We start from the raw sequence: 16,613 nt of genomic DNA, 5'->3' as shown, positions 1-16,613 counted from the left end.
TAATTACAGAGCTATTTTTTTTTCTCAATAATATGAGCTGCTTGTGTGAACGCAAGCGGACACATTTTTCCCTCTAACTTTACCCGCACTTTTCTCTGTCAGCCCCCTGTTCAATTTTCCTTATGAAGTTGGGGCGAGTTGATTTGAGAGGTCAGCAGGAAGTCCTCAGGAAAATTCACCACAAGCGAGCAAGAGCGAGTTGACGCACTCAAGTTCTTCTCTGTTTTTTGGATGATATTGTAATTCCATCAAACTACAGCTAGCACTGATATAAAGGCAAAAATCATTTTCTTTTTAAGTCGTGTCTTGCCACTTGAGTGCCACCTCCACTCCCCCCCCCGGCCGCTGCTTCTAGAAGATTTCTTATTAAACCCTGAGGTGAAACGGCTGAGCAGTTGCCACAAACTACATGTGCTATTGTTCGCACCTCTTTGGCCTGACTCTGTATGATTCCATCACGCTGAGATGTCATCTTCCCCGTCCCATCTCGGACCAGAGTGAGGTAGTAACCGCTGCCGAAACATTTCTTAAGGAAGAGTGAGGAGCCACAGCAACGCATCTTGCCGTGGGAAATGATCGCAATGCGATCACCCAAGATGTCCGCCTCGTCCATGTGGTGTGTAGACAAAATGATGGTCCTGCCTGAAGAGGAAACAGAAAGAGAGAATCAATGGATGACACCTGAAAGACTACAATAAGATAGTGTACCTTTTGTCCCAAGTGCAGCGGGAGTTGGACAGTGTGTCTGAAGCAAACAATAAAAAACACTGGACTGCAAATTTTAAAAAAAAATAGTAAAAGCACTGACTGGAAATCTAAGTAGCACTTCTGGAGCGTTCTTCTCTTTGGACCTTGTTTGTGTTGACAGCGGTCTTACACAAACAAGGTCCGGAAATAGAAGCTTGACAAGAAAAGAAGCCACAGATCAAACGTGTTCAAATCAAGCCAATATCACAATCTGCCTCTGCTCTTATCTCCTTATTGCCGATTCTGCTGCGTTTCTTTACCCAAGCTCCTCCGCACGGTAACAAAGCAAACTCCGGAGGAGAGTGTGGGCGTGAATCTGGGACACATTTTAAATCACGATAAAGGCCACCCTAAGCCTACTTTTCAGTTCTTCTATGAGAGCACATTTCTTTTCAGCTCTCTTTTTTTTTTTTTTCTTTTTTTTTGTGCTGTGATTTATTTTTTTGATTCCAGGAGCATCAAACTGAGCGCAATTACAAAAACAACTACAGCATGCTTTGCAAGGTCATTCACAGGTGTTCCAATCCTCTCACATCATGCTGCATCAGATAACACATACTAATTATCACATACCCCAGAAATCAGAGGAAAAGGACTAGACGTGTAATGAAGTCACAGCATGGTCATGTCTCTGCAGTCAGCATGAAGGCAGTATCACACAAGTACCGGGTAACTTTTCATCCTGTTATGTCTAAAAGCAGAAAATGTTTGACCTCATACCTAAAACATTCAAACGACAAAGACGTAACCTGCTATGAAATGACTTACTCTCTAATTAGTCTGGTTTCTCAGGAGGATAACCTTTTTTTTTTTTTTTTAAAGTAAGGAAGACAAAAAGAGACAAAAAAAGAACAACCTGGAATGTTGTCAAAGATTTATGGATGGAAGTGTAGTTTGCTGATCAGCTGGTTGGTTCAGCCCTTTAGCCCAGATTACAGTAAAGCGACTTTTTAATGGGTTGCTATGATATTTGGTTCAGACATTTTTACAGGTTTTATGTAGAAGGAATCCATCTTAAATGATGCCTTGACATATCCTCTAGTGACACCTGTAAGATTTGGTTTATACATTTTAGAGACAGTACCAATAGCCATCGGGGGGCATCATTTTGAGACCCTAGCTCACATCAAGTACCTCAACAGAGATGACAGGTGTGCTATTATAGCATATTAATCCCCAAACACGGCGAGTGGATGTCCTCTCAGTAAGTAGCTGACTGGCTGCAGTTTCGACCGTTTCTGTTCTGAATTTGCTGCTTTTTATTGCACAAAGGTCAGGTGCTCTGCTGAGCTTGGCGGCTGAGTTAGTTAAATTTGTATCCTCGCAGGTCACTTTATCCCCAGGACAAGGACGCACTCAGAGGTCATTAACCGCAGACCAATGCAACCATTTCGCCTGGCCAAGTATTTCTGCTCAGTCCCCCTTCTTCCCACTCCCATCAACCCCCTCTTTTTCGTAGCCTGCCACCAGCTGAGCCGCTAAATCCATCCCTTCTTAGTTAAGTATTGCTGCCTTATGCTATGCCAAGCAAGTCTGGATCCCTCTATATACAAACTCCAACAAAACGCTCGAGTTGAATGAATGCCCACAGCTCGGTCAATTTAACATATGGAGTAATAAAAGCTCTGCTTATGAAGGGGGTGGGCTGCGGAGATTGCTTGAGGTTTAGTTTGACTGAGCCAACTCCTTCATATGAGATGCTCAAACTCGGAGATTTTTTTTTTTTTTCAGGTTATTCGTTGTGGTTTACAAGAAGAAGAAAAAAAAAATCAAATCGCACTGCATCATCTGTGAGTTGGGAGCAAAAGAAATGTGTTTGGACTGCAGATGGCCCACAAAGGTATTCTGATTTATTGTGTGTTGTGGTGCATTACAGCACAAAGTGATATATCAAATGGATGTTGGGTGTGTTCAGGTAAATTGGTAGTACTCGCAATATGCACAGCAAGGCACGGCTGGAAATCTGGTTTTTGTTATTTCGCTTCCTTCCCTCTAAATCAAATTGATAGAAATGGATTTCGCAGTGGTTGAGTTAAGCCGCCCAGATATTATGTATAACGGCTATGAGATAAATTATTGGACTGAGCAGTATTACCTGGAGTTTGTGGCAGTATATTCATCATTAGTGATACCTGCTTATGCTTTGAAGAGTGTAAGCTGGGCTGGAATTGATCCCAGCTGACAGCTGGGTTTTTTGCCTTTTCGAGAAACTACAGCACCTGGAGGCACCATACTGGGAAAAATATGCCATCCATACAACCATACATTTTAATATATTCTGAATTGCCGCGGTACAGCCTGTCCATTGGGTTTTAAGAAACATTTGAGACTTTTGTTTTGATGTAAAGCAACACAAGCAATACAAAAGAAGACTAATTAAATTGCAGTCGCTTCTCAACTTAATTCTGTTGTACTTAAGAAACTCTTTGAGTAGCTATAAAGTAGAGGAAAGATTTTTAACATGCTTTTCATTCTTTTAATTTATTTTTCTTCTACTACTTACACTGTTTTGTGCTTCAGTTATTGAAAAACAAATACAGGGTAGGAAAAATGTCCAAATTAAGTCCAATCTGAACGTATTAAAAGTTGACCAAAGTGCTGTTCAATCACACATCATCGAAAAATCAAAACAACAAAAAAGCACTAAGACCAAATCAGAAACTACAGGACATTCAATACTAAGAAGTGTTAAGACCAATAGGAAAGAAAAAAGGGATTATAAAACTCTCATGTCAGGCCAAAGCCAAGGATGAGAACTTGACTCAACTCAGACATGGTTATTGCAAGGAATGGAAAGGTGTCTGCTAAAGATTACACAGGCTGAAATAATATGTTTCCCGTGTGATTATTGTGTTAAATTTTGCCAGACAACCCAGACAATCTTCATGACGGTCGGCCCTCCATGTTATGAAAAAGAACTTACAGAAGATCGCATAAAAGAAACAAAGGCTGACGCATTTTTATGCCATTTGTACTGCAACATTGGCTTCAACCCTACATTAATTTGTAGTCCTGGAAAGAATGTATTATGCATGGGGGTTCAATTTTTCACGACTGCCTCAGAAACTCTAAAAATGCATGCAACAGCAATCAGAGTCTACAATAAGTGCAGTTGCAACAAACTTCAGTTTAAATATATTGTGTATGTATTTTCCAGGTAAGTCTGGGATGAAGACTTGTAAGAGTTTGTGAGCTGTAGTTTTGAGTTTAATTCAGAGGTGTGAAAAGTGCATAGGAATGAAAAACAACTATATTGATATTGAGTGCCTACAAATACGTACTGCTACATACATCTTCTCCGCACCTGTGACTACAACATGTCTTATTCTAGCATATATGGAACATTAAGAGTGTAAACATTCAACGTGTGATTTAAGTTCAGTCCTACAACACAATACTATTACTGTTGTTGGCATTTCAGATGTGCAAGGTTTGTGTTGTTTCACTGGATAACCGCTAATTAAATTATAACAACTAACTTGAGGGATGCTGATGTACTGCAGGGCTGCTGATACGAGCTGTTTAAATGATAAAGTCAGTGAGTTACACTTGTATATCATGAGGATCCATGTAAAGTGTCATAGTAATGTGGCAGTAAAGCCCGTGTGGTGTACACATAAGAGAACAGAAAACCAAGCCTTTGCGGGCTAAAAACGCTTGTTAATCAGTTAAACTGCTCATTGCAATCAATAAATCAGGTTCTATAAAATGATGCTGTCGCAGCAAAAACACACAAGGCTGAATGTATAAAATCTATTCAATGATTGCCGTCCTCAAGGCCCATTTTATAACATAATGAGTGGGGTAATTTCATCGTAATCAACTTCCAGTAATGGATGATAATTAAAAATTCATAATTTGCTAATTTCCACTTTAAATCTTCACCTTCTGCGGCAATTTTCTAATGACACATGACAAAAGAGAACATTTCCTGTTTATGACTTGATGCACTTTGCTTCCTCATATTAAATGTACACTGAGGGTTTCATTTAGAACTATAAACACGAGGACTTTATCATCACGCTCCTCTGTACCTTGAGAGCAATTTTAAGACCACATAAGCTCCGGCTAAACTAAATCAAAACAGTCTCCACTCCAGGCAATATGGTCAACATGTCTGTGTGAAAAAACCTGCACACTTAATTAGACACCAAGAACCACTCTTTCAGCCATTAGTTGTTTTTTTCATACAATTAAGGCTGCCCGTGGCCTTTTTTCCCCGCTTAATGACAAACCTTAGTAACACTGGTGCAAATAAGACTGGAGAGGCAAAAAACATGAGTCACTCAAGCAGCCAGAATGTGGGTGTTCTCATTATAACACAGTTATCTCCGCCTCCCAATTGGAGTGAAAGAGCTTGATTAGAGAGAGAGAAGCTAATGACACAGCGAGGGCGGAATGTCACTCAATGCACATTAAACATTTAGACATCTGTTGAGGGAATGTGTTACTATAATGTCGATGCCCTGCTTACAGCCACAAGTAATCGCAGAGTATATAAGGCCACAAGAGCGACGAGCTGACTGATATGGCAGACAATTAGAGACTCTGTTAAATAGCAGCGTCAATTAAGGCGTCGAAGATTCACTTGTCTTAACTTCCATTTCAATCTGTTCCAGCACAAATTTCTAATTCTCTCCACCCACGGCAGGGTGTCACAGAGAGAAAGACAAAAAATGTTTCTCCCTCGGCTACTTTGGCTGGATACATTACAGTCTTGTCAGTAAAAAGTTCACCTTGAGCTTGGCTCGGTTTTGGAAACTTTCTCCTTTTCGAAAAAAAAAAAAAGATCAAACGTGAGCTCTGTGCATTCCAGTCAATTCTGCAAACACATGCGACTTCAAAGTCTTTAGCTGAGCTTTGGTTCTTACCACTGATCTCATACCTTGTTTGTACTTTAACAGCAGTTCCCAGATACCCCTGCGGGCATAGGGGTCCACTCCTGCGGTAGGTTCATCCAAGATGACGATTTTCGAGCCGCCCACAAACGCTATAGCCACAGACAGCTTCCTCTGCATGCCACCTACAAGAGAGAACAACCTAAATCAGATTGATCTAAGTGATATAGTGTGTCTTGGACATGTGCTGGTATGACGGAAAATGCCCAAAATTGCATCTGACACCAAATGGAGACTCATCTTTGTCCTGTGCAGCGGAAATTCTGGCAGTAGTCGCGGAAAAATCCCACACACCCATCCCTCAGCATTAGGTTTTCAGATGTAAAGTGGACACAATATTGGGAACTGATCGCGAAATAAATGTGTTGAGATGTACCGCCCTGGATTTTATTGTCTTTTGCATGATGTACAATGATTGATCGCAGGGAAGTAGATACACCCTGCTCCGGGTTATTCGGGGCTCGGCTCTCAGAGCAGGCTCTTCAAAATGCATCCAATGTAGTGCTAATGTAGTGGAAATGTCAGCATAGATCAACCCTGAAAGTCATATTTCAGTGATTTTGCTCACAAGCAATCCGTGACTGGGGACAATTTATCAAAAATGACTTGCTCGGCCCCCCCCACCTTAGAATGAATTACAACCTGTGACACACAGGTACGGTGCATGTGTACGCTGAGACAGGCGCATGCACATGTGCAGGCAGAGAAGCAACTTGACAGGGCAGCTTTATCCTGGATAAAAAGGATAATCTACAGATGATGTTTCTTCCCAGGGGATGTGATTAAACAGACACACACACAAAAAAAGAATACATTTGCATTTCTGCATAATTTCAAAGAGATGCTGAAACAGATACAACTAAAACATGTCATCGTACGCTTGTTTAAGACACACCTGACAGGTTTTTTACAAGATCATGCCGCTTATGTGGTAAACCAACGTCCTTAATCATCTGGTCCATCTCGATTTTCACCTCGTCGCGGCTGCGTCCTTTCAGCCTGGAGTAGAAGTAGATATGCTCCTCTACTGTCAGCCTAGGAAGAAAAAAAAAACCTTTTAACACCCATCTGAGCAAAGTGTCCAAAGAGGGCGTCAACTTCCACTTATACATATTTAAATGTAAGATATATATTCAGTCATATCTATGCTTTATTAGAGATGATCCAGCTTCCTTCTTTTGAGCACTGGCCAAACGAAAAGTCTTGAATTCAGCATCCAGGTGAGAACACAACTTGTCATAAAGTCTGCCTCCCTGTTTGCATGAATATTTGAACCCTACTTAATATAGACGCTTTGACTGTCTGGGATTAATATTAATGAAAGTAATTTGCAAGAGCTTAGCTGTAATTATGATGTAGGACTTTAGTGGAGTTGCAGGTAATCAGTTTGTGCAGACAGAGAAATAGAGGGGACTCAAAAGGTGAAATAAAAAAAATAAAAAAAGAAGAATGGTTAAGAGTGATGCTATTAGGAGAACATTTAGTGGACACAGTGAGCAGAGTTCATTCTTTTTTTTTTTTACACAAAAGGGAAAGTGATAATGATGTGTTGATGTGAAACATAAGCCGAGACTGAGACCTTGTTATGTATATGATTAAATTAGACTGTAAAATTCTTCTTCTTTTTTTTTTTTCCCCCAACCCCGCAGGCAAAACCTGATTAGACCAATGACCAGCTGAGTGCAAAGACAGAGAAGCTCAATTTGCTCACTCATTGAACAAGACGTTGTGCTGCGGGCACATGCCCAGGTACTTCCGGATGCTGTCCATGTCAGTGTGGATGTCATAGCCGTTGATGAGAGCTGTTCCAGATGTGGGCGGGAAGAGTCCAGTTAGAATTGACCTGCAGGGGAAAAGAAAATAACAGGCACAGCTTTAAAAAGAAGTCTGGCTGTTTCCTTTTTGGGGTTTTTTTCAGATCATAATTAAAAACGTAAAGAAGAAGAATATATCTGCCAAGGCACTCAAAAGCAGAACCTGCAACTCGGGAACAGCTGTTTGAACATAATGGTGAATTAAGATTTATTCCCTGCTCTGTTTAAACACATTTCTCAAAAGATATTGTGTCCTAGTGGATCACCATATTTTAATTAAATAGACTAAAAGTAGGAGAAGGATGTTTTCATGAATTATAACATTAGGGGTGTGTCTAGAGGGGTGGCAAGTTTAACGGCCTCCTTAACCAAAAATATTAACTCAAGGCTGAAAAGACCGAAATAATCTTTTATAATAATAATTGAATATGGAGACCGAAAACATGTAAGGCTGGAAACAGTTGTTGGGGTTCAACTCAGGGCTTTATTCAATATAAATATCCCTCCCTTACCCAAAGCAATCAAAGTTAAATATGAAACCAAAGAAAGAAAAGGGGCTGGAGACCCGAACAAAAAGAGAAAAGGGGAAGGTGCTGAGCCAAGCACGTAATCGGCCATCGCTCCCGGCACCTCCTCCTAAGAAGAAAAGACTAACCCAAAGAAAAAAAGGACTCCCTGTGATCTCCAGCCCAAACCATTAATACATTCTTGACTTGTGTGGGGAAAAACTGTAAAAAAAAATGGGGAAGAAAAGCTCGTCAGCACATCGCTGCCCAGAGTGTGCGTGCCTGAGTCTCTCCCACCTGGCTCCTCTAAATACCCGTCCTCCTGCCTGAGCACAGTTTGCACTGAGGTGTGCAGCAGGTGAATGAGACTCAAAGAGGAAGAACAGGTGTGCAGCAGGGGAAGGAGAAACAGATAGAGAGAACAGGGCCCCACATAACGATTAGTATAAGTAGATTTATCCACTGTCCTATCTCTCCGTTAAAGGCACAAAAAGCCCAAAAATAAATCTTTAAAAAAAAAAAAAAAAAAAAAAATGGACATGCCCCTTCAATGACTGTCCATATTTAACTGTTAGTCTCTTTTCACTCACTCACTAGCTTGGGTAGAAAAGTGTCAAAACACCAAACATAAGACGATATGATCCTTAAAAATCTTCTTTTTTTCTTTTTTTTTTTTAAATGAATACAAATCAAACTGAACTTATAATGTATACTATTTCATTTGTATAAAGTTTGTTGGAATTGACTAAATGTCTATATCCAAAGAAAAGCCAAACTGTGTAGTGGTTTTTAAGTGTGCAAAATCTCAAATGTAACGCTGCTTTTCACGGACAGAGAGACACTGTCCTTTCAAAAAGCCTCCACAGAGCTTCAGTGTGTGACAGAGTCCTTCCTCTGTCCTTCTCTGTTATTGTGCTCTGTTCTGTTTGCTTACAGTTGCTCTGAGCGGATGTCTTCCCTTCAGCCTTTAGTCTTGCATCACTTGCTCTCTCTCGCTCGTTCTTTCTGGGCCACTGGGTTTCGGTTATTTCTGCCATCCCAAAGCCCTTCCAACCTTTCAACTCTTTTCTAAACTGCAATTAGATGAGTCCCAATATCAACACAACAGCTGACTGTGTGTGATAAATGTCCTCTCAGAGGATGTCACTCTGACAGCAGTGTCTACTGAATTAATGGAGCAACAGAACAGTCTGCAGTTTGGACTTAGATTAGTTGCTGCCAATGACATAACATGTACAGCCGAGTGCCAAAAAAATGAGAGGAAAAAAGAGATTGCAGCTCACATTGTGGTTGTTTTTCCAGCTCCATTGTGGCCGAGGAAAGATGTGATCTGATTCTCGTAGAAGTCCACGCTCAGTCCGTCCACAGCCAGTTTCTTTCCCGTCTTGTAGATTTTAACAAGATTGCGTATTGAGACTCCGGGTTTCATATTTGGCTGTGATTTCTCCAGATACGCTTTAGAAAGGCAGGAAAACACTCATAAAAGAGTAAAACAAATTTACACTTAATAACGTTATTGATGCTAAAATAAAACTTTGTTGACATAAGCACCATTTTCACACACTGGAATAACACTTAACAGTATTTAAATAATGCAGCTTACAAACAGGCAAATTACTGCGCTTCCTTTTTACTACTCCTTTTATTTATTCTATCTAAATTCATATTTGGCCTCCTTAACGTAAAACCACAAGACAGCAGAGCAGTAAAAGACAAAAATTAAGAATTGCTTGCTCTCACTTTTTAATTGGAAATAGTTTGTGTAGCATACTTCTGGCTTGAAACTCTTTTTTTCTTCCCTCCACAATAGCACAGAGCTCTATTATCACCCGACGTGACAAATAAGGCGCTAATGTTTGTTTGCGACCCATTCCAATTAACTCGAGAATCAAGACAAATACACGACGACTGGGTAAGTAACACTGCTGCTGCACACCGCGAGTGAGATTTTAACGGCTGCTTACCGTTGTGTGTAGAGTCTTTCAGCAGGTCGGGGTCAGAGCGAGTCACTGAGGCCGTCCCACACCAATAAGATGAAGTGAAAGGGAAGTACCACAGCTTAGGGATTCCATATTGGCCTGGGATCAAGAGCAGTGAACGTTATACACATTTTAATAACAGCATGGCTGCAGGGAATATGTTGCTTTACAATGTATGTTTCCTCTTGACAGCTTGGCACCAATCCTGTCTTCATCTAATTAGAGTCGATGAGAAAAGCATTAAGACTATCCTGTTAGGAGTGCTGCATTGGCATTCAATTAAATTGAGAGGAGGGGATCTCATGCAAGAGAGGAGTAATTAGATCACTAAATTTGAGCATGTTTACCTTCCTTTTTTTTTTTTAGCGGTATGTTGTGCACAAAAAAAATAAATAAAAAAATACCTGGAAAGACATTCTCGATGTACCAGGTGAGCATCCAGTAAAGAGCAGCATCACAGAGCATCATGAGGATGGACACGATGAAGGTGTAGTGATCCCCCTCTTCTGGACTCGTGTTAATGTTGCTCCACTGAATGCCGATGCCTTGCACTTCGTACTTGGCGAAATTCTCGCAGCCATAGCCGAAGGCGACGCATGACAATAAACTCTGGGAATAAAAGACATGCAGGTGAGTAGTTCAAGGAGAAAATTAGATGTATGCTTGTGTGTCTTACGCAAGACTTCTTCTATCTATTCTATCTTTTGGAAGCTTCCTTTTCAGTGGTCGTGATGTTTTTTGGATCCAGATGTGACCATGTTGGGACAATGGGATGATCGATCTTGGTTGATGTGTTGCTGTGTCAGTGACTTGTCAATCACAGGTAGCCACGCCTTAGCTCCCAATTTCCACATACTCACTGTGCGGCGCGATCGATCAGCGCAGCCATTAATGCAGGTTCATATCCCCTTTGGTTGGGCTTCACTTTTGAAACAAGAGGCTACATCAACTTCTTATATGCAGCCTGTGGTAAGTGCATTTTAGTGATGCCATTATTGTGGGGGCGATATATGGTTACCAGCCAAGGTCATATCCATAACTGATCAATAAACTATTGCTGCAGACACAGGGACATTATCTACACGCGCATCAGCTGGCGTAATTGCCGTGTTGCCTTTGTGAACATCTCAAAGGACTTCAGACCAGAATGAAGATGGAGTCGGCAATGTGTGTGTGCAGCAAACTAAGATTTGTTGGCTCTTTCATACAGTAGGAAATTGCAAATGATGCTTTGCCCGCGAGACATCATCTGCCATGGCCTATCACTCTGCGTTGCCATGTTGCCTGCCAGCTGTTTTATTACGCCTCATTTGCTCGCAGCATTTTCACTGCGGCGGAAGCATTTTCTTGAGCTTCAGAGACAAACATCATGAATACCGTTCGAAACTGATGGTTTCATTTCCAAGCAGAGAAACTGAAAAGCTCTGCAGTGACGCCAAATATCTAGCCTGGCTGCAAACACTGCTGGGCTCTTCCTGTTTTGTCCTCCACTGTCTGTCTACTGCCAAGCAATCAGCAATGAGTCAGTAGACGAGGGTTGACAGCAGGGCTACCGGGCACCCATCCTTGACCTCTGTATGAAAGGCTGACAAAACGACAGGAACCACTCCTTTGGCTTTTGAGAAAAGGGCATGGAGTGGGAGACAGACAAAACAAGCCCCCTCTATTGAACTGATGTCAACACTGCACACACAGCTACTGTTCAGCTGGCTGCTGAGAAAGAGCATTGTTAAGAGGAACTTTAATAACGGTTCCAGCGCTTTCCGAGAAGCCATTTTTGAAAAAGAGAGCTGGAGTGACGGGCAGACTCGCAGCAGAGAAATGTGTGTCTGGCTGCAGAAGGCTTGCATGAAAAACTGGGAGAACAAAGTATCTCTGTCTGAAAACCATTTCTCCTGAATTGGATTCTGGTTGAAAGTGCCATAATTAGCCCATAAACCAGTCGATTGCTCCAAAATTGGCAACTGTCGTGATGATTGAGGAATTGTGTCGAGTCATCTCTCAAGAAAGTAAAAAATGAATCTCTTCTTGTCGTCTCCAAGCTTCTAAAATGTGAAAAACAGTAGCTGTTATATATTTGTGATTTGGCGCTTGGTCAGACAAGACAAGCCATATGAAGCCATTTCATTTCTGGTTGAAGGAAACTCTCAGTAAATTTTCTGACTTGCTATGTACCAAAAATGTTGTCTAGTAAGTGTTAGAATAATCAGCAATGCATTTAGCTGGACATGTAATGCTCATATCTACTGGTAGTACCACAAGTTCAATTTCCACATGGGACCTTTGTTCTCATGTCTTCCCCTTTCTCTGTATCCTCAATTCCACAGTGTGATGTGATTTTAAATAATAAGAAAGTCCTTTATCTTAACATAATAATGATATTGTAAATTACAACTGTAAGAAGAGTTATATTGCAGTTTTATTACAGTTAACAGTCTCAACTAAAGCCATATGCATAAGTCCGCTGCCAGATGTTGCAGTAGTACAGATCTATTCACTGATTTCAAAGACAACCAGTTCTAAAATTATAATGCAGGACGGTTTTCCTCAGGATTTCTCGAGGACTGAAGGAATGATTGAATGTATTTCTGGTATTCCATAACACAGAAGAACTCGGGGCTCTGTCTTGTTTTGTCTCATTAAAAACTGAAGGTAAAAAAGTTGAGGAATAGTGAAAGTACAGTAGATAATAGATGGTTGGAAAATGACTATGCGCTGTCTTATTGTGACCCTCTGAAACACGGCCTTTGATTCTCCTTTGACACTCGTCTGCAATCAAGAACTGCTGGACAAAATTCAGATGATCTTTCGAAATTCTGCTCCAATTAAAGACTTCATTATCAAGGACAGCGCAGGGGGGGAGAATTCGTATGCCTTGGCATGGCTTAGTTTCATCCGAGCTGAGAGAGAGAAAAACCTCTGCAGACACACACACACACACATCTGTGATAAAGTGTAAGGATGAACTGGATAGTGGTTTGGTCAGAGGAACATTGCTCATGCTAATTAGAGGGCTGGAGGGCTATCCATCTAGCTGGAACAGGGGAGAAAAATCTCTGCGCCAGGGGAGCACCTCGCACCGGCACTTTGTGTAGAGATTAAATAAGGTTTGCTGTGCTTTATATGTAAAATACTTAAATAACAATGTGTAGGAGGATGAAAGAAGTTAAATCAGAAGTGACTTTTATCAGGTGTCTGTGTTAGTTGTTATTGACTGCTTCTATTTCAATTGTATACATAAAGAACACATTAAACTGTTTACCTTGGCCACCAGCACCCGAGGTCACATTGTTGCAATTGACAAACAGGAAAAAACACAACCTTATTGGAATTCTGTGACGATGCACTCGCGCACACACAGCAGTGAAGATTCTGAAGCTTGTGTGTCTCTGTCTGCAGAAAGGACAGCTTGTGGACAAATGATAGCAGCACTGTCATAAAGGTCACGCAGACAGACTACAGTGAAAGTTGAGCAATGGTGCACGATTTATCTTTATCCCTTAAAGGGAAGGAAGAAAAACCCCAGACTTCCTCGCTGTGTGCCTGTATAATCTCTTCTTCTATGTAAATGTTTCTTGTTTGTGTCACTTGAGTATGTCCACATCGAGTTAAAAACTTCAGGTTGGTGCCAAAATGTGTCCAAACAAGTGGAAAGAAATCGGCGGTGATGGCATAAATATTTAATGCACTTCCTAAAAGCTTTTGTGTCACGATTTGAATTTTTCTAGACCTCTAAATTCATCTTGCAGCGACACTTCGCACCTTATTATCAAGAGGATTGTGCAGGTACGACAAAGGGAAAAACCCTTAAGATATTTTCGACACAATGAGAGAATTTTTCTTCCTTTCATAACAAGCAGCACAAATCAAGTCAGACATGTACCTGTTTTGACATAAAAAAAAAAAAAAGTAAAAGGAGAAGGAACAAACTGCTGCAACTGTCAAAAGTGTGATCATAGTGAAACATAACAGAGGAATACAACTCAGAATTCAGTCAGTTCTTCTGTCTCCTAGCAGCAGGGAGGACGTACTAAAAACAGTTCCAGAGCTAAAGATGAACTTACCACAGCAACCTTGGCCCCCAAACCCATGACGTCCCTCCAGGCGTAGCAGAGGACGTGCGGCAGGTAGAGGACAAAGTAGATGAGGCCGCCGCACGCCGCTGCTAAGTTAGCCTTGGAGAAGAAGACGCTGATGAAGAAGCACTGACTGATGGTGGCCAGGCAGAAGACCAGCAGGAAGACAAAGATTACAGACGGGTCGCTGTACTGCAGCACTTTGCCGTACTGTGACGAAAAGAAGCAAATGGAAGACGGGAGAACAAAAAAAAAAGAAATTTAGAATTTAATGTCAACACAACTCAAAAAAAGGATCGGAGGTCAAATGTTGTACTAAGGAAAGAGCGTTAGAAACTGTGATTATAATGGCTCATTTGTACAACAACGCAGGCAGAGTAAATGAGTTTCAAAGGGTTTTAAATTTGAGATTTTTGCACATTTGTCTGTTTTTTTCCTCAGTTGACTGATTTATACTGCGATCAAATTCTCATGAAATGTGTCACCCTTTTGCTCTGCTGGTTGTAAAGGAGGATCCTTCTCTACTTTTGTTGGGTTTTATTGTCCAGATTTTTACATCCATACATTCTCCTGCGGTCCCCTTTGAGCCGAATTCAAAAAGACACTTGAATCGTTAGCATAATGGTGCCATTTCAATGAAACCAAGTAGAAGACACTGTTACAAGAAGATGTATGATGGCTAATTTAGGAACTTTTGGAAATATACAAAAGCTAAAGGTTCCCTCAAGAACGACTGTGTTCTTCTTTATATTATCACTTTCACTATTCTAAGTTAAAGTCTCATTTGTCCATGGAGGATTGGAGGGGAAAAACCTCTTCAAAAGTAGTGTCGGACCCTCCTTGAATCATGGTTAAATCATGCTGGATCACCTTCAGTATTAGTGCAAGGAGGACAGCGCTGACAGCCAGTGGCAGCGCACTGGACACTGCCCAGCTAAGCCAATAGATGGAGCTTCTCAGGCCCATGATCCTCACGGTCTCCTTAAGCCTCGCCTCTTTCTCTGCGACGATACCCTTCACGATCATAGCCACCGAGTAGATCCAGGCTAGAGTCATGTATAATGGGAGGGAGCGTGCCAGAGACCGGAGGAACCTGAAGTATGGAGGAGCCAGATCGGAGAGGACAACAACCCTTTTTACATTTGGTTCTGACACATGGTCTGTTTTCTGGATACCTTATATGTAGCATTACCTCTGGTCCCAAACCTTTCCATTTATTATCAATTAAATCAGCATCCCAGGACACCTCTGTTGTGTCTCGCTCTCTCCCTTAAACCTAGATATAATAAACCGAAATAATAATCCATCAATATCACACATTCATTTACAGTTGTGTCCTTGGCAATCTTGTAAATTTAAGCACGGGTACAACCCTCTTTCTTATTTTCATCTGCTTTGGTTCTCCATTAAAGCCTGAGGGAAATATCTGTCATTTCAGCGGCACTATGAACGAGAAATTTGGCTGCTGCTTGGCGCTCGACAGGCAGCATACAAAAAGGTTCTGAGATCTTTGATGCTGAAAGGTGCAGCCTGCTGCTGTACACAGAGTTGATTAGAGAAGTGCAGCTGAGCCAAAACAGTAAAGGTGCAGGCAGTTAACCCAAATAATGAGCTGAAAGATGTTTAAATGCTCTTTAGCTGAGGGCAGGGTGATAATAAAAATGTGTTCATCACTATGAGCAATCCCTTTCACATGCAACCAGTCAATCAATCCATAATGGAAATAAAGACATTAATTCTTATTTCAAAGCACCTCTGAGCTTTTCCAATATATTTATTTTTTATGGCGGTTAGCGATGTCATCAGGTTCAAGTCTTTTTTTTTTTTAAGTTTTCCCCAGCAAATATTCACTATTTTGACTTTTAAAAACACCAGGATGAGATTTTCTCAAGTCGTTATCATTACTTATTATTTATTATTTGTCAATCAGGGGCAACATAAACCAAAAGTTCCTCACAGGAGCTTTAGGAACGTGGGCAAAGTGTCCTGTATTAACACCTGGCTGGGATTTGATTTGATCAAATCGAAAGCATTCTCATAACTATGGGTTCTGCTTCCATTAACACCTTACATTTACACACTCTTGCTTCTTTTTCAGAGATATTCAGATGCAGATTTCCTGTTAAAGTTTATTGTATGTACTCTATCAGCTGGTAAAGAACTTAATATGGTGTCATATGGACAGGTTAATGTGTACATGTAACAGCTCTCAGATGTTGTTGCTTTGGGAGTCTGGCTTCATTGGACCAGGTATTTGAATATGTAACAGTGGACATTGCTCTATAGATGTCAACTTCAGCTGTTGAATCAATCATTTGAATAAAAGGTGCTTATTTTCCTCCGATATGTAGTTTACTTGAAATAAAAAAAAGCAGTATTCAAGTTTTAAAGTGAAGTTAAAGTACCTCCAAACTGGATGAAAGTACAGAGGTTAATGTCATGTTCCACCACCATCCATGTTCAGCTCAATAAATCCTCATTTTATGATCTTTTTGTCCCTCACCCATGAGTGATTGATGGCATGTCAATAGCTGTCTTCCAACTGTGAAGGTGGTCTCTGTCATTTGCATTCTTTTCTCGCCGTGTCGCGTCA

General features: G+C 41.0%; 1 protein-coding gene across 1 annotated transcript in view; it reads right to left on the bottom strand.

Annotated features, from left to right (window-relative positions):
• The window catches only part of LOC109993387 (phospholipid-transporting ATPase ABCA1), a 149,627-nt gene that overhangs the window by 86,509 nt on the left and 46,505 nt on the right, over positions 1-16,613 (bottom strand). Inside the window, exons 16-23 of the mRNA XM_065950220.1 lie at positions 14,009-14,230; positions 10,349-10,553; positions 9,930-10,043; positions 9,249-9,420; positions 7,357-7,488; positions 6,541-6,680; positions 5,633-5,770; positions 428-642 (exon numbers count right to left, since the gene is read on the bottom strand). Of these exons, the coding sequence (XP_065806292.1) occupies positions 428-642; positions 5,633-5,770; positions 6,541-6,680; positions 7,357-7,488; positions 9,249-9,420; positions 9,930-10,043; positions 10,349-10,553; positions 14,009-14,230 (1,338 nt within the window). The remainder of the gene's footprint in view (positions 1-427; positions 643-5,632; positions 5,771-6,540; positions 6,681-7,356; positions 7,489-9,248; positions 9,421-9,929; positions 10,044-10,348; positions 10,554-14,008; positions 14,231-16,613) is intronic.

Source organism: Labrus bergylta, chromosome 22, assembly GCF_963930695.1.
Source record: "Labrus bergylta chromosome 22, fLabBer1.1, whole genome shotgun sequence".
Taxonomy (NCBI): Eukaryota; Metazoa; Chordata; class Actinopteri; order Labriformes; family Labridae; genus Labrus; species Labrus bergylta.
This window is presented reverse-complemented; position numbering and strand designations above follow the sequence as displayed.